The following is a 23,382-nucleotide window of genomic DNA, read 5'->3' as shown; positions in this document are numbered from 1 at the left end:
TGTCATTGAAAATAAGAATTTGTTTTTAACTGAATGTCATAAATTATTAGCAGAAACATATTAGCAGAAACATATTAGCAGAAACATACTAGCAGAAACATATTAGCAGAAACATACTAGCAGAAACATACTAGCAGAAACATACTAGCAGAAACATACTAGCAGAAACATACTAGCACAAACATACTAGCACAAACATACTAGCAGAAACATATCTAAATGGGGGTGAAAGTAGCCTAAGCCAGTGGACTATACGGTCCAGTATGGAGTATCAGCAGAACTATTTATGATGGAATTAGTATGGTGGATCAAACTGAGCAGGTAACCTACTTTTTGAAATGATTTGTTTTGACAATCAGATGAAAACATTATCACACAACAACAATGATGGTGGAAACTGACCCTGTGCAGACCGCAATTTTTTTTTAAAAACAACACTAAACGGGAGAAGATGTTTACATGCCAGAGTATCCCGTTTAAGATCAGCATATCCCAGGCATATTATCCAGGTTTCTCATGACCGGGAGACATTGTTTTTTGGGGTTATTGTAAATGGGATATGACGTTAAGTATCACGAATAATAACAGGATATTAGTGTGTAAACGTGATCAGTGACTAGGGCTTGTGTGTCTAGGGCTTGTGTGTCTAGGGCTTTTGTGACTAGGGCTTGTGTGTCTAGGGATTGTATGACTAGGGCTTGTGTGTCTAGGGATTGTGTGACTAGGGCTTGTGTGACTAGGGCTTGTGTGACTAGGGCTTGTGTGACTAGGGCTTGTGTGACTAGGGCTTGTGTGTCTAGGGATTGTGTGTCTAGGGATTGTGTGACTAGGGCTTGTGTGACTAGGGCTTGTGTGACTAGGGCTTGTGTGACTAGGGCTTGTGTGACTAGGGCTTGTGTGTCTAGGGCTTGTGTGACTAGGGCTTGTATGACATGGGCTTGTGAGGTCCTAAGACAGAGGCTAGTGTGTAGTAGTGCATTCTCCTGATGTTTTGGCTGTAGATTTGAAAAACTCTGTCAAAATGTATTAAATCTGTTATTCATCTTGTACTGCGAGAATGCACATGTTTGATTCCTGTGAAAACAAAAGCTCAACTGCATATTCATGCAAATGTCCCTGAGGGAAGGAGTTTAGAATCCGTTCTGGTATTTGTTGTATACAGCGGAGCCTGTAACTGAAGTAAATATTGTATTTGTCGTCGTCTCCCCCCCCCCCCCCCCCCCCCCCCCCCCCTCCCACAGGAGCCCAGGTAATGAGCTGCAGGTGTACTTCGCTCCTCACCGCACCTACAACGACTTCTTTGACGAGATCCATCGCCGTGGAGACACCTTCTACGTGGTGTCTTTCCGCAGGGTGAGCTTGGAATGACTTTTAAGTTATTTATACATATTATACAACTTCAAAGGTAACCTAAACCTAATCTATACCTGCTGGCTAGTTCACATAAAATCATGTTTGATAGGTGACATCTATTCAGTAATATAAATCAACTAAGGGGTGGGTTTAGTAGCAGGCTTCCAGAGACATTATTTCCATGTCCCTAGGGCTGGTTAGAGAAACACTGCACATGCTGATGGAATACAGATGGATCGACTTATAGATTATTAATAACATGTAAAAGGAAAAACACTGCAAATGCTGATGGAATACAGATGGATTGACTGCGCCGCTGTGCTTGGCCACCCTGTGTGCCCCTCTCTCTTCTAAAGGACGAGAGAGAGAGAGAGAGAGAGAGAGAGAGAGAGAGAGAGAGAGAGAGAGAGAGAGAGAGAGAGAGAGAGAGAGAGAGAGAGAGAGAGAGAGAGAGAGAGAGAGAGAGAGAGAGAGAGAGAGAGAGAGAGAGAGAGAGAGAGAGAGAGAGAGAGAGAGAGAGAGAGAGAGAGAGAGAGAGAGAGAGAGAGAGAGAGAGAGAGAGAGAGAGAGAGAGAGAGAGAGAGAATGACTCTATGTACATGTCTGTGATGTATTGTCTAGGTAGAACATCACAGATGCAGGGCGAAAGCCCGTAAAGTCATCAGACACTGAGACAGGCTATTAGGTCTATTCTACATCCAGGGGCCAGGTCCAAGACGTTAGCATCAGTCAGCTCACACCTCTGCCTGTGTTAAGGTTTGGATTTGGGTGAGAAGGGAAGGAAGGGTGTAGTTCCTCTCTCCAGCCTATCCCCAGGCCATTCGTAATCATCAGTTAAACTGTGTCTAGAGGTTACTCTCTGTTTTCTTTTGATGAAACAAAGATGTGGTTGAATTGATTCTGCTTATTGTCTCGTCTTAAGGCCTATATATCACGTTGGCAAGGCATATGAAGACAGTTTGGCTGTCGAAACGTTGGTTATACATCTGAGCTCCTAGAGTGTACGACTCCCCTTTTTCTTTTTCCAAGTCCTATGAGCTATCAGGTTATACAGCGAACAACTCACTTATCACAGAACAGGTTGTAATATGAATTTTTCTTCTGGAGAAAGTTTCCCCGGTGATTTTACCCCACACTCCACTACTGAGTTTAACTTTGTTTTACCTGAGAGAGTCTGACCACCAATCAGAGACCTCTATGGTGACACGCCAAGTGATGACCACCAATCAGAGACCTCTATGATGACACACCAAATGTGTTTGATGGATCATTTTTGTCGTCTTCTAATGTCTCTTAAGAGGAAAGTAATAGGGAAAGTAACTGAAAGTAATCTGATTACGTTACTGAGTTTGGGTAATCTGAAATTTACGTTACTGATATCAATTTTGGACAGGAAACTAGTAACTGTAACAGATTCCATTTAGAAAGTAACATACCCAACCCTGGCGAGCAGACACAGGTCTACGTAACCTAGCCTGGATTGACCTCTCCCGTACACACTTCTTGTGCTCTAGCTCTGACTAAACAAAAGGAGACCAAATCTGTTAAAGGTTGCACAAGTTTCCCTAAATTATAATTACTTCCATAAAGCCCTGGATCCCCATGTTCTCGGTTCCATCCCTTTGTAGACTATACCGCTGCACTTCCAGACACTCTAAACTGGGCCAAGGACTGAGAAAAAAGGACACTTAATGACATTGTTTATTGGAAAAATAGCTAATGTTAGGTAATGACTAATTGCAGTCGAAAACAGGCTTGTAAATTTGAAACTCTTCCTGCCGTCCGTTCAAACAAAGACGTGTTCATGGTCCTGTGGCCAAGGCTGAGTCGGAACAGACCGGAGGATTAGAACTGACCTGCTTCTCATCACCTCTAGGCTTTCGCTCTCTCTCTCTCGCTCTCTCTCTCTCTCTCTCTCTCTCTCGCTCGCTCTCGCTCTCTCTAATTCAAGCTGCTTTATTGCCATGAGCAACAATGTATACAATATACATATATCACACTCTCCGCAGCCGACGTGAGTAAGACCTTTTAAACAGGTCAACATTCACAAGGCCGCAGGGCCAGACGGATTACCAGGACGTGTACTCAGAGCATGCGCTCTGACATTTTCAACCTCTCTCTGTCCGAGTCTGTAATACCAACATGTTTTAAGCAGACCACCATAGTCCCTGTGCCAAAGAACACTAAGGTAACCTGTCTAGATGACTACCGACCCGTAACGCTCATATCTGTAGCCATGAAGTGCTTTGAAAGGCCCTCATCCCAGAAACCCTAGACCCACTCCAATTTGCGTACCGCCCCAACAGATCCACAGGTGATGCAATCTCTATTGCACTCCACACTGCCCTTTCCCACCTGGACAAAAGGAACACCTATATGAGATTGCTATTCATTGACTACAGCTCAGCTTTCAACACCATAGTGCCCTCAAAGCTCATCACTAAGCTAAGGACCCTGGGACGAAACACCTCCCACTGCAACTGGATCCTGGACTTCGTGATAGGCCGCCCCCAGGTGGGAAGGGTAGGTAACAACACATCCGCCACACTGATCCTCAACACAGGGGCCCCTCAGGGATGCGTGCTCAGTCCCCTCCTGTACTCCCTGTTCACTCATGACTGCACAGCCAGGCACGACTCCAACACCATAATTAAATTTGCCGACGACACAACAGTGTCGCCTGATCAACGACGATAGGGAGGAGGTCAGAGACCTGGCCGTGTGATGCAAGGACAACAACCTCTCTCTCAACGTGATCAAAACAAAGGAGATGATTGTGGACTACAGGAAAAAGAGGACCGAGCACGCCCCCATTCTCATCGACGGGGCTGCAGTGGAGCAGGTTGAGAGCTTCAAGTTCCTTGGCACACCAAGACGGTTGTGAAGAGGCCACGACAAAACCTATCCCCCCCCAGGAGACTGAAAAGATTTGGCATGGATCCTCAGGTCCTCAAAAGGTTCTACAGCTGCACCATCGAGAGCGTTGCATCACTGGTTGCATCACAGCCTGGTATGGCAACTGCTCGGCCTCTGACCGCAAGGCACTACAGAGGGTAGTGCGAACAGCCCAGTACATTACTGGGGCCAAGCTTCCTGTCATCCAGGACCTCTATACCAGGTGGTGTCAGAGGAAGGCCCTAAAAATTGTCAGACTCTAGCCACCCTACTCATAGACTGTTCTCTCTGCTACCACATTTAATTACTAGTTACATTTATCTGTTATTCTTATCCTTATTTTCTTTTAACTTCATTGTTGGTTTGGGGCTCGTAAGTAAGCATTTCACTGTAAGGTCTGCACCTGTTGTAGTCGGCGCATGTGACTAATAAAATTTGATTTGATTTGACATTGTAATAAAATAATGAATTATAATAATTTAAAAGTGATTTAAAATAATTTTAAATAACAATCAAATAGTAACAGTGAAGAGTAATAGGATAATCTACTAAATAATATGGACTACTACTATTATTACTACACAAATTAATGCTACCACCACTATTATTAGCACTAATACTACCATTACCACTAGTAGCATTACTACCTCTAATATCTCTACCACCATTACCACTAGTATCATTTATACCTCTAATATCTCTACTACCATTACCACTAGTAGCATTTATATCTCTACTACTACTAATACTACCATTACCACTAGTAGCATTTATATCTCTACTACTACTAATACTACCATTACCACTAGTATCATTTATATCTCTACTACTACTACTACCACCATTACCACTAGTATCATTTATATCTCTACTACTACTACTACTACTTACTACTACTACCACCATTACCACTAGTATCATTTATATCTCTACTACTACTACTACTACTACTACTACTACTACTACTACTACTACCATTACCACTAGTATCATTTATATCTCTACTACTACCATTACCACTAGTATAATTTATATCTCTACTACTACTACCATTACCACTAGTATCATTTATATCTCTACTACTACTACTACTACTACCAACATTACCACTAGTATCATTTATATCTCTACTACTACTACTACTACTACTACTAGTATAATTTATATCTCTACTACTACTACTACCATTACCACTAGTATCATTTATATCTCTACTACTACTACTACTACTACTACCAACATTACCACTAGGATAATTTATACCTCTAATATATCTACTACCATTACCACTAGTAACATTTATATCTCTACTACTACCATTACCACTAGTATAATTTATATCTCTACTACTACTACTACTACCATTACCACTAGTATCATTTATATCTCTACTACTACTGCTACTACTACCAACATTACCACTAGTATCATTTATATCTCCACTACTACTACTACCACCATTACCACTAGTATCATTTATATCTCTACTACTACTACTACCATTACCACTAGTATCAGTTATACCTCTGATATATCTACTATTACCATCATAATTACTACTACTACTACTACTCCCACCACTACCACCACCATCATCATCATTACTACTACTACTACTACCACCACCATCATCATTACTACTACTACTACTACCACCACCACCATCATCATCATTACTACTACCACTACCACCACCATCATCATCATTACAACCACCACCATCATCATCATTACTACTACCACCACCACCACCATTAATACTACTACTACCACCACCATCATCATCATTACTACTACCACCACCATCATCATCATTACTACTACCACCACCATCATCATCATCATTACTACTACCACCACCACCACCATTACTACTACTACTACTACCACCACCATCATCATCATTACTACTACCACCACCATCATCATCATTACTACTACCACCACCATCATCATCATTACTACTACCACCACCATCATCATCATTACTACTACCACCACCATCATCATCATTACTACTACCACCATCATCATCATCATTACTACTACTACTACCACCACCATCATCGTCATTACTACTACCACCACCATCATCATCATTACTACTACTACTACCACCATCATCATTACTACTACTACTACTACTACTATTACTCCCACCACTACCACCACCATCATCATTACTACTACCACCACCATCATCATCATTACTACTACCACCATCATCATCATCATTACTACTACTACTACCACCACCATCATCATCATTACTACTACCACCACCATCATCATCATTACTACTACCACCACCACCACCATCATTACTACTACCACCACCATCATCATCATTACTACTACCACCACCATCATCATCATTACTACTACCACCACCATCATCATCATTACTACTACCACCACCATCATCATCATTACTACTACCACCATCATCATCATCATTACTACTACTACTACTACCACCACCATCATCATCATTACTACTACCACCACCATCATCATTACTACTACTACTCCCACCACTACCACCACCATCATCATTACTACTACCACCATCATCATCATCATTACTACTACTACTACCACCACCATCATCATTACTACTACTACCACCACCATCATCATTACTACTACCACCACCACCATCATCATTACTACTACCACCACCATCATCATTACTACTACTACTGCCACCATCATTACTACTACTACTACCACCACTACCACCACCATCATCATTACTACTACTACTACCACCACTACCACCACCATCATCATTACTACTACTACCACCACCATCATCATTACTACTACTACCACCACCATCATCATTACTACTACCACCACCACCATCATCATTACTACTACTACTGCCACCATCATTACTACTACCACTACTACCACCACTACCACCACCATCATTACTACTACTACTACCACCACTACCACCACCATCATCATTACTACTACCACCACCACCATCATCATTACTACTACCACCACCACCACCACCATCATTACTACTACTACTACCACCATCATCATTACTACTACCACCACCACCATCATTACTACTACTACTACCACCATCATCATTACTACTACCACCACCACCATCATTACTACTACTACTACTACCACCATCATCATTACTACTACTACTATTACTCCCACCACTACCACCACCATTACTACTACTACTACTACTACTACTACTACTACTACCACCATCACTACTACTACTACATCATTACTACTACTACCACTACCACCACCATCACTACTACTACTACCACCACCACCACCACCACCATCATCATTACTGCTACTACCACCACCATCATCATTACTACTACTACTACTACTACTACTACCACCATCACTACTACTACTACATCATTACTACTACTACCACTACCACCACCATCACTACTACTACTACCACCACCACCACCATCATCATTACTGCTACTACCACCACCATCATCATTACTACTACTACTACTTCTACTACTACTACTACCACCATCACTACTACTACTACATCATTACTACTACTACCACTACCATCACCATCACTACTACTACTACCACCACCACCACCATCATCATTACTGCTACTACCACCACCATCATCATCATTACTACTACTACTACTACTACTACTACTACTACCACCATCACTACTACTACTACATCATTACTACTACTACCACTACCACCACCATCATTACTGCTACTACCACCACCACCATCATCATCATTACTACTACCACCACCATCATCATCATTACTACTACCACCACCATCATCATCATTACTACTACCACCATCATCATCATCATTACTACTACTACTACCACCACCATCATCATCATTACTACTACCACCACCATCATCATCATTACTACTACTACTACCACCATCATCATTACTACTACTACTACTACTATTACTCCCACCACCACCACCATCATCATTACTACTACCACCACCATCATCATCATTACTACTACCACCACCATCATCATCATTACTACTACCACCACCACCACCATCATCATCATTACTACTACCACCACCATCATCATCATTACTACTACCACCACCATCATCATCATTACTACTACCACCACCATCATCATCATTACTACTACCACCACCATCATCATCATTACTACTACCACCACCATCATCATCATTACTACTACCACCACCATCATCATCATTACTACTACCACCACCATCATCATCATCATTACTACTACCACCACCATCATCATCATCATTACTACTACCACCACCACCATCATTACTACTACTACTACTACCACCATCATCATTACTACTACTACTACTACTATTACTCCCACCACTACCACCACCATTACTACTACCACCACCATCATCATTACTACTACTACTACTACCACCATCATCATCATCATCATTACTACTACCACCACCATCATCATTACTACTACCACCATCATCATCATCATTACTACTACTACTACTACCACCACCATCATCATCATTACTACTACCACCACCATCATCATTACTACTACTACTCCCACCACTACCACCACCATCATCATTACTGCTACCACCATCATCATCATCATTACTACTACTACGACCACCACCATCATCATTACTACTACTACCACCACCATCATCACTACTACTACCACCACCATCATCATTACTACTACCACCATCATCATCATTACTACTACTACTGCCACCATCATTACTACTACTACTACCACCACTACCACCACCATCATCATTACTACTACTACTACCACCACTACCACCACCATCATCATTACTACTACCACCACCACCATCATCATTACTACTACCACCACCATCATCATTACTACTACTACTGCCACCATCATTACTACTACTACTACCACCACTACCACCACCATCATTACTACTACTACTACCACCACTACCACCACCATCATCATTACTACTACCACCACCACCATCATCATTACTACTACCACCACCACCACCACCATCATTACTACTACTACTACCACCATCATCATTACTACTACCACCACCACCATCATTACTACTACTACTACCACCATCATCATTACTACTACTACTATTACTCCCACCACTACCACCACCATTACTACTACTACTACTACTACTACTACTACTACCACCATCACTACTACTACTACATCATTACTACTACTACCACTACCACCACCATCACTACTACTACTACCACCACCACCACCACCACCATCATCATTACTGCTACTACCACCACCATCATCATTACTACTACTACTACTACTACTACTACTACGTTACCATCACCTCGTACCACTACTATTTGGAGTAATAATCACAACAATAATAATGATTATGATGATAATAATGACACTAATAATAAGTAAGTTACTTCTTACTGTGCAGACATTATTATTCAGTGTCCCTCAGGCTTTGGCAGGCATCCAATGATTGCCAAGGTCAGGGGTCATGTCATGAACTCTTGTCACAAAGGAAATCACAAACAAACCCCCGTTGAGGAATTGTTGACATGGCGACGACAGAAACCATGACGACAGTCGTGTTCTCTTTGGTAATTACATGTTGTTGGTGGGAAGGAGGTCTTCTGACCTCAGTGAGACTCCCTTTTTAAATAAAAGTTAAGGGCTTGATTCAATCAGTAGAACAAAAGATCAGCATTATTGCGCGATTGACATTTAAAGGCAATGTTTCCGAGTTTGCTCAGACTGCATTCACGGTAAACGCTGCATATGTCGGCACAATCTAAAAATACTTTTACATTTAAACTGCGCTACTACAAAGCAGATTTTCTACGCCACGGATTGAAACAAACCCTGATTTGTAAAAAAAAATTATAATAATCTGAAGGTCAAGTGCCAATCTATCTGGTTAGAGAAGTAACTGAGCAGGACTGGACAGTGTAGTCTGGCCAGGGAAAGACCACTAACCTCTGCCCTGTCTAACCTTTGACCTCAGTGCTCACTCGTCAATAGTCTTAAGACTTTAAACCATACTTGATCTGTGTTGAGACACAGTCATATTGGATGTCTCTTCCTCCATGATCTCTGTTGAGACACAGCCATATTGAATGTGCCTTCTTCCATGATCTCTGTTGAGAGACAGCCATATTGGATGTCTCTTCCTCCATGATCTCTGTTGAGACACAGCCATATTGGATGTCTCTTCCTCCATGATCTCTGTTTATACACAGCCATATTGGATGTCTCTTCCTCCGTGATCTCTGTTGAGACACAGCCATATTGGATGTCTCTTCCTCTGTGATCTCTGTTGAGACACAGCCATATTGGATGTCTCTTCCGCCATGATCTCTGAGACACAGCCATATTGGATGTCCCTTCCTCCATGATCTCTGAGACACAGCCATATTGGATGTCCCTTCCTCCATGATCTCTGAGACACAGCCATATTGGATGTCTCTTCCTCCATGATCTCTGAGACACAGCCATATTGGATGTCCCTTCCGCCATGATCTCTGAGACACAGCCATATTGGATGTCCCTTCCTCCATGATCTCTGAGACACAGCCATATTGGATGTCCCTTCCTCCATGATCTCTGAGACACAGCCATATCGAATGAGCCTTCTTCCATGAATTCTGTTGAGACACAGCCATATTGGATGTCTCTTCCTCCATGATCTCTGTTGAGACACAGCCATATTGGATGTCTCTTCCTCCATGATCTCTGTTGAGACACAGCCATATTGGATGTCTCTTCCTCCATGATCTCTGATGAGACACAGCCATATTGGATGTCTCTTCCTCCATGATCTCTGTTGAGACACAGCCATATTGGATGTCTCTTCCTCCATGATCTCTGTTGAGACACAGCCATATTGGATGTCTCTTCCTCCATGATCTCTGATGAGACACAGCCATATTGGATGTCTCTTCCTCCATGATCTCTGATGAGACACAGCCATATTGGATGTCCCTTCCTCCATGATCTCTGTTGAGACACAGCCAATTTGGATGTCCCTTCCTCCATGATCTCTGTTGAGACACAGCCATATTGGATGTCTCTTCCTCCATGATCTCTGTTGAGACACAGCCATATTGGATGTCTCTTCCTCCATGATCTCTGTTGAGACACAGCCATATTGGATGTCTCTTCCTCCATGATCTCTGTTGAGACACAGCCATATTGGATGTCTCTTCCTCCATGATCTCTGAGACACAGCCATATTGGATGTCCCTTCCTCCATGATCTCTGAGACACAGCCATATTGGATGTCCCTTCCTCCATGATCTCTGAGACACAGCCATATTGGATGTCTCTTCCTCCATGGTCTCTGTTGAGACACAGCCATATTGGATGTCTCTTCCTCCATGATCTCTGTTGAGACACAGCCATATTGGATGTCTCTTCCTCCATGATCTCTGTTGAGACACAGCCATATTGAATGTGCCTTCTTCCATGATCTCTGTTGAGAGACAGCCATATTGGATGTCTCTTCCTCCATGATCTCTGTTGAGACACAGCCATATTGGATGTCTCTTCCGCCATGATCTCTGTTGAGACACAGCCATATTGGATGTCTCTTCCGCCATGATCTCTGTTGAGACACACCCATATTGAATGTGCCTTCTTCCATCATCTCTGTTGAGACACAGCCATATCGGATGTCTCTTCCTCCATGATCTCTGAGACACAGCCATATTGGATGTCTTTTCCTCCATGATCTCTGAGACACAGCCATATTCCTCATGGTCTCTGAGGGAAAAGGTGGATCAGAAGTCTTTATATTGGTATAGTTAATGGCTGACTTTTCCACCCTTGTTCAACAGCATCACGAGAGGCTTAAAAGGGATCAATTCTCTAATGATTTTATGAGAGAGGTGATGAAGGTAGAGATTGACGGAGGGAGTCTGAAACGGAGAAAGATGGAGAGACCGCTAAAGGAGAGAGGAAGGGAACTCCTCCAGCTCTGTAACGTGCAGAGCCCACAGCTCGTCACCCCGTTGCCCACGGTGATAGTTTAAGTTTTTTACAGTCCTTTATTAGCTCTGCTGATTTATTATTTGCTTGTGTTTTGTTTCCTGGGTTTCAGCAGGGTGTTTCCTGGGTTTCAGAAGGGTGTTTCCTGGGTTTCAGCGGGGTGTTTCCCTGAGAGGGGGTGTGGCTTTTGTTTTTGTTCCCCTTCGTGTGATGGTGATGTGACTGTAAGTCTGCCAAGGCTCTGGACTTCATTTGAGATTCGATTTAAATCCAACATTTTCTATAGCAGACTAACTAGAGGCACTAATTCTTGCCTTCCTGTACTGTAGTCTGCTGTGACAGTGGTCAGTCTCTGCACCCTGTATCCACTCTGACCGTGTGGACTGTAACATTCAGAGCTGCCACATTTAGGGTAGCCTAGTGGTTAGAGTGTTGGACTAATAACCGAAAGGTCAGCTCGGGGATTTTAACTTGCAACAAGGTACAAATCTGTCGTTCTGCCCCTGAACAGGCAGTTAACCCACTGTTCCCTAGGCCGTCATTGAAAATAAGAATCTTAACTGACTTGCCTAGTTTAAATAAAGGTAAAATAAAAATTTATAGCTTTACATTACCTGTGGTTTTGTGGCAGTGTGAAATGAGACTGAGGTGACGGAAAGAATAGATCTGGACAAAACCCAGTCATGTTTAGGTCATTTTGCGGACTTGCCGCGGTCACCATCATCTCAGTATGCTGTACCTGTGGCTTTACTGGCTTTGTGGAAGTGTGAGCTGAGGTCAGCGGTTCCTGTGACCGGCGTCCAGCAACGTTCCAGCAACCTGCTCTGACCGTCGCCATGGTAGCAGCAGCCATGTCAGATTGGCAGGCAGCCTCTGCAGCAGGAAGGGCTCTGATGAGAAGAGCAGCAGGACTGGGGTCCTGATTTTCCATAATGATATAAGTGAAACGTAGACCTGGGCCCAAATCCACAAAACTCTGAGTAAGAATGCTGATCTGGGATCAGTTTTGCCTTTTAGATCATAATGAATAAGATTAGCCCCTCCCACTATGCTTTGGCGGTATCCAGATTTTCATATCGTCATATTGTCCTTCTCTCATCCTGGGATTTAGGGTATTACCCTCTTAGTACACAAGGGGGCACTAAAACGCAATAAAACCCCATTGGGCCCCTATTACCAGAATACTAGCAACATTTGCAAAACATTATAGCGAAATCAGATAGACGTTGTTAGCTGAATGCTGCGAGTGAAAAGTAATATAAACTAATTAGAAAGACAGGCAAATACCAGCTTATAAAGTTATGCACGCAATACTTGGTAGCTACCGAATGTCATTTTCGGTGAGTGTGGACATTTACAGGTGAAAGCGAATGAGAGAAAATGTTGCGATGCATGCTTGTCTGAAGGAAGAGCAGCATGTTTACACGGAGCAGAGGGGAGAAGAACGGAGGAGGAGGTTAAAAAAACGCTAGCAGAAAGCACAGGGACAAAATGGCAGCTCTACAGATAACTCATCCAGAGATCTTTTGAAGCAGCGTTACCCATGCAGAGCAAGGGGAACAACTACTCGAAGTCTCAGAGCTAGTGATGTTTGAAATGCTATTAGCGCGCACCCTGCTAACTAGCTAGCCATTTCACATCACATCGTTACACCAGCCTAATCTCGGGAGTTGATAGGCTTGAAGTCATAAACAGCAGAGCTGCTGGCAAAACGCACAAAAGTGCTGTTTGAATGAATGCTTATGAGCCTGCTGGTGCCTACCATCAATCAGTCAGACTGCTCTATCAAATCATACTTAATTATAACATAATAACACACAGAAATGTGAGCCTTAGGTCATTAATATGGTCAAATCCGGAAACTATCATCTCGAAAACAAGACATTTATTCTTTCAGTGAAATACGGAACCGTTCCGTATTTGATCTAACGGGTGGCATCCATAAGTCTAAATATTCCTGTTACATTGCACAACCTTCAATGTTATGTCATAATTATGTACAATTCTGGCAAATTAGTTCGCAACGAGCCAGGCGGCCAAAACTGTTGCATATACCCTGACTCTGCGTGCAATGAACGCAAGCGAAAGGACACAATTTCACCTGGTTAATATTGCTTAATAACCTGGATTTCTTTTAGCTAAATATACAGGTTTTAAAATATATACTTCTGTGTATTGATTTTAAGAAAGGCATTGATGTTTATGGTTAGGTACACGTTGGAGCAACGACAGTCCTTTTTCACGAATGCGCACTGCATCGATTATATGCAACGCAGGACACGCTAGATAAACTAGTAATATCATCAACAATGTGTAGTTATAACTAGTGATTATGATTGATTAATTTTAATGCTAGCTAGCAACTTACCTTGGCTTCTTACTGCATTCGCGTAACAGGTGGGCTCCTCGTGAGGCAGGTGGTTCGAGCGTTGGACTAGTTAACCGTAAGGTTGCAAGATTGAATCCCCCGAGATGACAAGGTAAAAAATCTGTCGTTCTGCCCCTGAACGAGGCAGTTAACCCACCGTTCCTAGGCCGTCATTGAAAATAAGAATGTGTTCTTTACTGACTTGACTAGTTAAATAAAGATTAAATAAAGGTGTTAATTTTTTTTTAAAAAAAGCTAAATCGGCGTCCAAAATTACTGATTTCCGATTGTTATGAAAACGTGAAATCAGCCCTAATTAATCGGCCATTCCGATGAATCGGTCGACCTCTAGTATGTATGTATAACAACACTATGGACTCACCAGCTCCCACAGTTTTGTGCTATTTACAAATCAACACGTGACTGGCTCAACTGTTCTGGGGAACTACAGTTAACTTCATAATATATCAAATAATGTGACAGGTGAAATGAATAACACAATCTGCTTTATCTCATCATGTATTGCACAAGTTGACTGCAGGTATTAACTTAGAAATGAGCTACAAATATTCAGATTTGTTGAAAAAACATTCCGTGGCCTCCTATTTCCAGATTATACGGTTTACCTCGAAAGCCGAACTCTGACGTTGTGGATACGGACCCTGTTCATTCTCTCAAGCTTTTCATTCTTTGTAGTGATCGACCATTTTGTAGTGATCGACCATTTTGTAGTGATCGACCATTTTGTAGTGATCGACCATTTTGTAGTGATCGACCATTTTGTAGTGATCGACCATTTTGTAGTGATCAACCATTTTGCCGAAACGTTGTCAATGTTGGTGCAAGAATAAACCCCAGAGCAGCAGAACTATAGATGAATTAAAGGGGGCTATCTGGAGTTAAGTAAAAAGTCAGAGAGGGAAACCGTAACAGCCATTAAGCACGGGGGGGGGGGGGAGAGAAAGAGAGAGATGGACAGACGGAGGAGTGAAAGAGTTCTCTTCATTGAATCTAAGGCCCTGAGTTTATGTGATGCCAAGTTTGAGCCATGTAGGCCTTATGCAGAGCAGGTTGATAGTGACAGAAGTGGTGCCACAATATGTAGGCATTCTCAAGAGAGACCGGCTGGGTCACACATGTCAGCTATGTATGTCTGTATCTAAACAACATTCAGCCTCTGTCATTTCATCTAGATGAGAACCACTTCTTTCTCTATCTCTCTCTAGGTCTCTCTCTCTTTTAGGTCTCTCTCTCTCTAATCCATTATTTATTTTAGACAGGTCTAAAGAAACATGATATGAAGAAAATGTATTTCAGAAGAATGGAATATTCTGAGATGTCCTAATGTTAGGCCCTGATCTTGCTATGCCATATGGCTGCGGGCCACGCTAGTTCATTTAGCAGACAAGATTTAAAGCAGTTTAATGTGCTTCTTGCCTTACTGCACACAATCTGGGCATCATTCACAAGTAATAATATACAGTTGAAGTCGGAAGTTTACATAGACCTTAGCCAAATACATTTAAACTCAGTTTTTTACCATTCCTGACATTTAATCCTAGTAAAAAATTCCCTGTTTTAGGTCAGTTAGGATCACCACTTTATTTTAAGAATGTGAAATAATAATAATAGTAGAGAATTATTTATTTCAGCTTTTATTTCTTTCATCACATTCCCAGTGGGTCAGAAGTTTACATACACTCTATTATTTGATAGCATTGCCTTTAAATTGTTTAACTTGGGTTAAATGTTTCGGGTAGCCTTCCACAAGCTTCCCTCAGTAAGTTAGGTGAATTTTGTCCCATTCCTCCTGACAGAGCTGGTGTAACTGAGTCAGGTTTGTAGGCCTCCTTGCTCGCACACGCTTTTTCAGTTTTGCCCACAAATTTTCTATAGGCATGAGGTCAGAGCTTTGTGATGGCCACTCCAATACCTTGACTTTGTTGTCCTTAAGCCATTTTGCCACAACTTTGGAAGCATGCTTGTGGCCATTGTCCATTTGGAAGACCCATTTGCGACCAAGCTTTAACTTTAACTGATGTCTTGAGATGTTGCTTCAATATATCCTCATAATTGTCCTTCCTCATGATGCCATGTATTTTGTGAAGTGCACCAATCCCTAATGCAGCAAAGCACCGCCACAACATGATGCTGCCACCCCCGTGCTTCATGGTTGGGATGGTGTTCTTCAGCTTGCAAGCCTCCCCCTTTTTCCTCCAAACATAACGATGGTCATTATGGCCAAACAGTTCTATTTTTGTTTCATCAGACAAGAGGACATTTCTCCAAATAGTACGATCTTTGTCCCCATGTGCAGTTGCAAACCGTAGTCTGGCTTTTTTATGGCGGTTTTGGAGCAGAGGTTTCTTCCTTGCTGAGCGGCCTTTCAGGTTATGTTGATATTGGACTCGTTTTACTGTGGATATAGATACTTTTGTACCTGTTTCCTCCAGCATCTTCACAAGGTCCTTTGCTGTTGTTCTGGGATTGATTTGCACTTTTCGCACCAAAGTACGTTCATCTCTAGGAGACAGAACACGTCTCTTTCCTGAGCGGTATGACGGTCCCACGTGGTCCCATGGTGTTTATACTTGCGTACTATTGTTTGTACAGATGAACGTGGTACCTTCAGGCGTTTGGAAGTTGCTCCCAAGGATGAACCAGACTTGTGGAGGTCTACAATTTTTTTTCTGGTGTCTTGGCTGATTTCTTTTGATTTTCTCATGATGTCAAGCAAAGAGGCACTGAGTTTGAAGGTAGGCCTTGAAATACATCCATCATGTACACCTCCAATTGACTCAAATTATGTCAATCAGCCTATCAGAAGCTTCTAAAGCCATGACATAATTTTCTGTAATTTTCCAAGCTGTTTAAAGGCACAGTCAACTTAAACTTCTGACCCACTGGAATTGTGATACAGTGAATTATAAGTGAAACAATCTGTTGTTTGAAAAATTACATGTCATGCACAAAGTAGATGTCCTAACCGACTTGCCAAAACTATAGTTTGTTAACAAGAAATGTGTGGAGTGGTTGAAAAACGAGTTTTAATGACTCCAACATAAGTGTTTGTAAACTTCCAACTTCAACTGTATGTGGGCTGTACTTGTAATGGTGTTTGTTCTTCACTGGTTGCCCTTTTCTTGTGGCAACACGTCATAAATCTTGCTGCTGTGATTGCACACTGTGGTATTTCACCAAATATACATGGGAGTTTATAAAAATTGGGTTTGTTTTCAAATTATTTGTGGTGTGTAATCTGAGGGAAATTTGTGTCTCTAATATGGTCATACATTTGGCTGGAGGTTAGGAAGTGCAGCTCAGTTTCCACCTCATTTTGTGGGCAGTGTGCACACACACTTCTCTTGAGAGCCACGTCTGCCTACGGTATTCAGGTATTCTGCCACTGTTTACTCTCTAGGGCCAAATAGCATTCTAGTTTGCTCTGTTTTTAAAAAATTATTTCCAATGTGTCAAGTAATTATCTTTTAGTTTTCTCATGATTTGGGGTCTAATTGTGTTGCTATCCTGGGGCTCTGTGTGTGTGAACATAGCCCCAGGACCAGCTTGCTTCGGGGACTCTTCTCCAGGTTCATCTCTCCGTAGGTGATGACGATTGGCGGGTATCGGCCTAGTTCTGCTCTGCATGCATTATCTGGTGTTTTGCCTTGTACACAGAGGATACTTTTGCAGAGTCTCAATTTGGCATTTGTCCCATTTTGTGAATTCTTGGTTGGTGAGCGGACCCTCATCCCTCAAAACCATAAAGGGCGATGGTGCTCTCTCTGTGTTTGCTGTCTCATTTATTACAAATTGAGTTCCACATTTCAGTTGTCACTTCAAGATGGATACCATGTTCGGGTTATAATCCTTGCCTTTATGTAATTGTAATCGTCTCAGAGACCAATGGTTGTTAATCTCCCTAAACATCTAAAGGCAGAGCCAGACATTAATATTAAGAGTTTTGGTGAGGTTATTTCACCTCTGAAGTAGTATTTATCTACTCTTGAAGCCGTGGGGGGAGAGAGACCGTTGACAGAGACTATCCCATATGGTAGCCATCTGATTTGTGATTAGCATGTTTATGACGAGAGATGTGAGATGCTTTCATGTTGCTTGTGGCCTTTGGCTGTGACTTCCTGAACTCACTGTAAACTCTGGATTATGGTTGGATTGTCTGTACTGGCGCCTCACTGTCCTGTAGTGTGATGACACTATAGATGTACTGTAGGGTTTAGTGGAGCATTAGAGATACTGTCCTGTAGTGTGATGACACTATAGATGTACTGTAGGGTTTAGTGGAGCATTAGAGATACTGTCCTGTAGTGTGATGACACTATAGATGTACTGTAGGGTTTAGTGGAGCATTAGAGATACTGTCCTGTAGTGTGATGACACTATAGATGTACTATAGGGTTTAGTGGAGCATTAGAGATACTGTCCTGTAGTGTGATGACACTATAGATGTACTGTAGGGTTTAGTGGAGCATTAGAGATACTGTCCTGTAGTGTGATGACACTATAGATGTACTGTAGGGTTTAGTGGAGCATTAGAGATACTGTCCTGTAGTGTGATGACACTATAGATGTACTGTAGGGTTTAGTGGAGCATTAGAGATACTGTCCTGTAGTGTGATGACACTATAGATGTACTGTAGGGTTTAGTGGAGCATTAGAGATACTGTCCTGTAGTGTGATGACACTATAGATGTACTGTAGGGTTTAGTGGAGCATTAGAGATACTGTCCTGTAGTGTGATGACACTATAGATGTACTGTAGGGTTTAGTGGAGCATTAGAGATACTGTCCTGTAGTGTGATGACACTATAGATGTACTGTAGGGTTTAGTGGAGCATTAGAGATACTGTCCTGTAGTGTGATGACACTATAGATGTACTATAGGGTTTAGTGGAGCATTAGAGATACTGTCCTGTAGTGTGATGACACTATAGATGTACTGTAGGGTTTAGTGGAGCATTAGAGATACTGTCCTGTAGTGTGATGTCACTATAGATGTACTGTAGGGTTTAGTGGAGCATTAGAGATACTGTCCTGTAGTGTGATGACACTATAGATGTACTATAGGGTTTAGTGGAGCATTAGAGATACTGTCCTGTAGTGTGATGACACTATAGATGTACTGTAGGGTTTAGTGGAGCATTAGAGATACTGTCCTGTAGTGTGATGACACTATAGATGTACTATAGGGTTTAGTGGAGCAGTAGAGAGATATTGTTGCTTTCTACAGTTAGCAGTTAGTCAGTAGCTCATCCACTGACTGACTGGATTGAATTTGGTCAAACTGTCCTCGAGACACGCTACAGACAGACAGACAGATTGACGTCATACAGACAGAGCTGTGGGTCGATGGGGTTTTTCTCTTTGATTAACAAATAGCAACCACGGGGTTCCTTTCACACCTTCACTACAAAGCCGTCTTGTCTGATGAACATCAGTGTGTTTTTCAGTTTCTATGACTACCGTGTGGTTATTACTAAAAAGTTGTAGTCTGATGTTAGGTGGTATTTGATGTGTGGGGTCAAGATGTGCTCCATGCTTCTGACCTTTAACCCTTCATTATTAAGCCAGCTATCTGATAAACATACAGCCTGATGTTAGGTGGTATTTGATGTGTGGGTCAAGATGTGCTCCATGCTTCTGACCTTTAACCCTTCATTATTAAGCCAGCTATCTGATAAACATACAGCCTGATGTTATGTGGTATTTGATGTGTGGGGTCAAGGTGTGCTTCATGCTTCTGACCTTTAACCCTAATCCTTCATTATTAAGCCAGCTATCTGATAAACATACAGCCTGATGTTAGGTGGTATATGATGTGTGGGGTCAAGGTGTGCTTCATGCTTCTGACCTTTAACCCTTCATTATAAAGCCAGCTATCTGATAAACATACAGCCTGATGTTATGTGGTATTTGATGTGTGGGGTCAAGGTGTGCTTCATGCTTCTGACCTTTAACCCTAATCCTTCATTATTAAGCCAGCTATCTGATAAACATACAGCCTGATGTTAGGTGGTATTTGATGTGTGGGGTCAAGGTGTGCTTCATGCTTCTGACCTTTAACCCTAATCCTTCATTATTAAGCCAGCTATCTGATAAACATACAGCCTGATGTTAGGTGGTATTTGATGTGTGGGGTCAAGGTGTGCTTCATGCTTCTGACCTTTAACCCTAATCCTTCATTATTAAGCCAGCTATCTGATAAACATACAGCCTGATGTTATGTGGTATTTGATGTGTGGGGTCAAGGTGTGCTTCATGCTTCTGACCTTTAACCCTAATCCTTCATTATTAAGCCAGCTATCTGATAAACATACAGCCTGATGTTAGGTGGTATATGATGTGTGGGGTCAAGGTGTGCTTCATGCTTCTGACCTTTAACCCTTCATTATAAAGCCAGCTATCTGATAAACATACAGCCTGATGTTAGGTGGTATTTGATGTGTGGGTCAAGGTGTGCTTCATGCTTCTGACCTTTAACCCTTCATTGTAAAGCCTAAGTGCTACGATTTGAACTCCAGTTTGACATCCGTTGATCTGGTGTGTTGAAGTCTTCGCTAAGGTCAAAGTGTGCTTCATTAAGTTAGACCTTTGACCTTTTTTGATTGTTCCTTGTTCTCAGGATCACCTTTTACTTCCCGCTACCAGCCACAACAAAGGAAGTAGGCCCAAGATGTCCGTGGTGTTGCCAGCCATGAACATTAATGGTGAGTCAACTCTACTACAGATCTGTCACCATACACTGTACATTTAATGGTGAGTCAACTCTACTACAGATCTGTCACCATACACTGTACATTTAATGGTGAGTCAACTCTACTACAGATCTGTCACCATACACTGTACATTTAATGGTGAGTCAACTCTACTACAGATCTGTCACCATACACTGTACATTTAATGGTAAGTCAACTCTACTACAGATCTGTCACCATACACTGTACAATTAATGGTGAGTCAACTCTACTACAGATCTGTCACCATACACTGTACATTTAATGGTAAGTCAACTCTACTACAGATCTGTCATCATACACTGTACATTTAATGGTAAGTCAACTCTACTACAGATCTGTCACCATACACTGTACATTTAATGGCTTCGCTCTCTTCTCTTCTTCCTGTCCTCTGGGTTTCTTCACAAATTGATTGATGTATACAACTGGCCTTCTTTAGACTAGTTGAGTATCTGGAACATCAGCATTACAGACTCAAAATGGCCAGAAACAAAGACCTTTTTCTTCTGAAACTCGTCAGTCTATTCTTGTTCTGAGAAGTGAAGGCTATTCCATGTGAGAAATTGCCAAGAAACTGAAGATCTCGTACAACGCTGTGTACTACTCCCTTCACAGAACAGTGCAAACTGGCTCTAACCAGAATAGAAAGAGGAGTGGGAGGCTCCGGTTTACAACTGAGCAAGATGACAAGTACATTAGAGTGTCTAGTTTGAGAAACAGACACCTCACATGTCCTCAACTGGCAGCTTCATTAAATAGTACCCGCAAAACACCAGTCTCAACGTCAACAGTGAAGAGTCGACTCCGGGATGCTGGCCTGCTAGGCAGAGTTCCTCTGTCCAGTCTCAACGTCAACAGTGAAGAGTCGACTCCGGGATGCTGGCCTGCTAGGCAGAGTTCCTCTGTCCAGTCTCAACGTCAACAGTGAAGAGTCGACTCCGGGATGCTGGCCTTCTAGACAGAGTTCCTCTGTCCAGTCTCAACGTCAACAGTGAAGAGTCGACTCCGGGATGCTGGCCTGCTAGGCAGAGTTCCTCTGTCCAGTCTCAACGTCAACAGTGAAGAGTCGACTCCGGGATGCTGGCCTTCTAGACAGAGTTCCTCTGTCCAGTCTCAACGTCAACAGTGAAGAGTCGACTCCGGGATGCTGGCCTGCTAGACAGAGTTCCTCTGTCCAGTCTCAACGTCAACAGTGAAGAGGCGACTCCGGGATGCTGGCCTTCTAGACAGAGTTCCTCTGTCCAGTCTCAACGTCAACAGTGAAGAGGCGACTCCGGGATGCTGGCCTTCTAGGCAGAGTTCCTCTGTCCAGTCTCAACGTCAACAGTGAAGAGGCGACTCCGGGATGCTGGCCTGCTAGGCAGAGTTCCTCTGTCCAGTCTCAACGTCAACAGTGAAGAGGCGACTCCGGGATGCTGGCCTTCTAGGCAGAGTTCCTCTGTCCAGTCTCAACGTCAACAGTGAAGAGGCGACTCCGGGATGCTGGCCTTCTAGACAGAGTTCCTCTGTCCAGTCTCAACGTCAACAGTGAAGAGTCGACTCCGGGATGCTGGCCTGCTAGGCAGAGTTCCTCTGTCCAGTCTCAACGTCAACAGTGAAGAGTCGACTCCGGGATGCTGGCCTTCTAGGCAGAGTTCCTCTGTCCAGTCTCAACGTCAACAGTGAAGAGTCGACTCCGGGATGCTGGCCTTCTAGGCAGAGTTCCTCTGTCCAGTCTCAACGTCAACAGTGAAGAGGTGACTCCGGGATGCTGGCCTGCTAGGCAGAGTTCCTCTGTCCAGTCTCAACGTCAACAGTGAAGAGGCGACTCCGGGATGCTGGCCTGCTAGGCAGAGTTCCTCTGTCCAGTCTCAACGTCAACAGTGAAGAGTCGACTCCGGGATGCTGGCCTGCTAGACAGAGTTCCTCTGTCCAGTCTCAACGTCAACAGTGAAGAGTCGACTCCGGGATGCTGGCCTGCTAGACAGAGTTCCTCTGTCCAGTCTCAACG

General features: G+C 42.8%; 1 protein-coding gene across 1 annotated transcript in view; it reads left to right on the top strand.

Moving 5' to 3' along the window:
- LOC139409560 (activating transcription factor 6) overlaps positions 1-23,382 on the top strand; it is a 112,398-nt gene that overhangs the window by 73,416 nt on the left and 15,600 nt on the right. Inside the window, exons 14-15 of the mRNA XM_071154892.1 lie at positions 1,242-1,353; positions 21,278-21,362. Coding sequence (XP_071010993.1) covers positions 1,242-1,353; positions 21,278-21,362 — 197 coding nt within the window. The remainder of the gene's footprint in view (positions 1-1,241; positions 1,354-21,277; positions 21,363-23,382) is intronic.

The sequence above is a fragment of the Oncorhynchus clarkii genome, chromosome 5 (assembly GCF_045791955.1).
Source record: "Oncorhynchus clarkii lewisi isolate Uvic-CL-2024 chromosome 5, UVic_Ocla_1.0, whole genome shotgun sequence".
NCBI lineage: Eukaryota > Metazoa > Chordata > Actinopteri > Salmoniformes > Salmonidae > Oncorhynchus > Oncorhynchus clarkii.
This window is presented reverse-complemented; position numbering and strand designations above follow the sequence as displayed.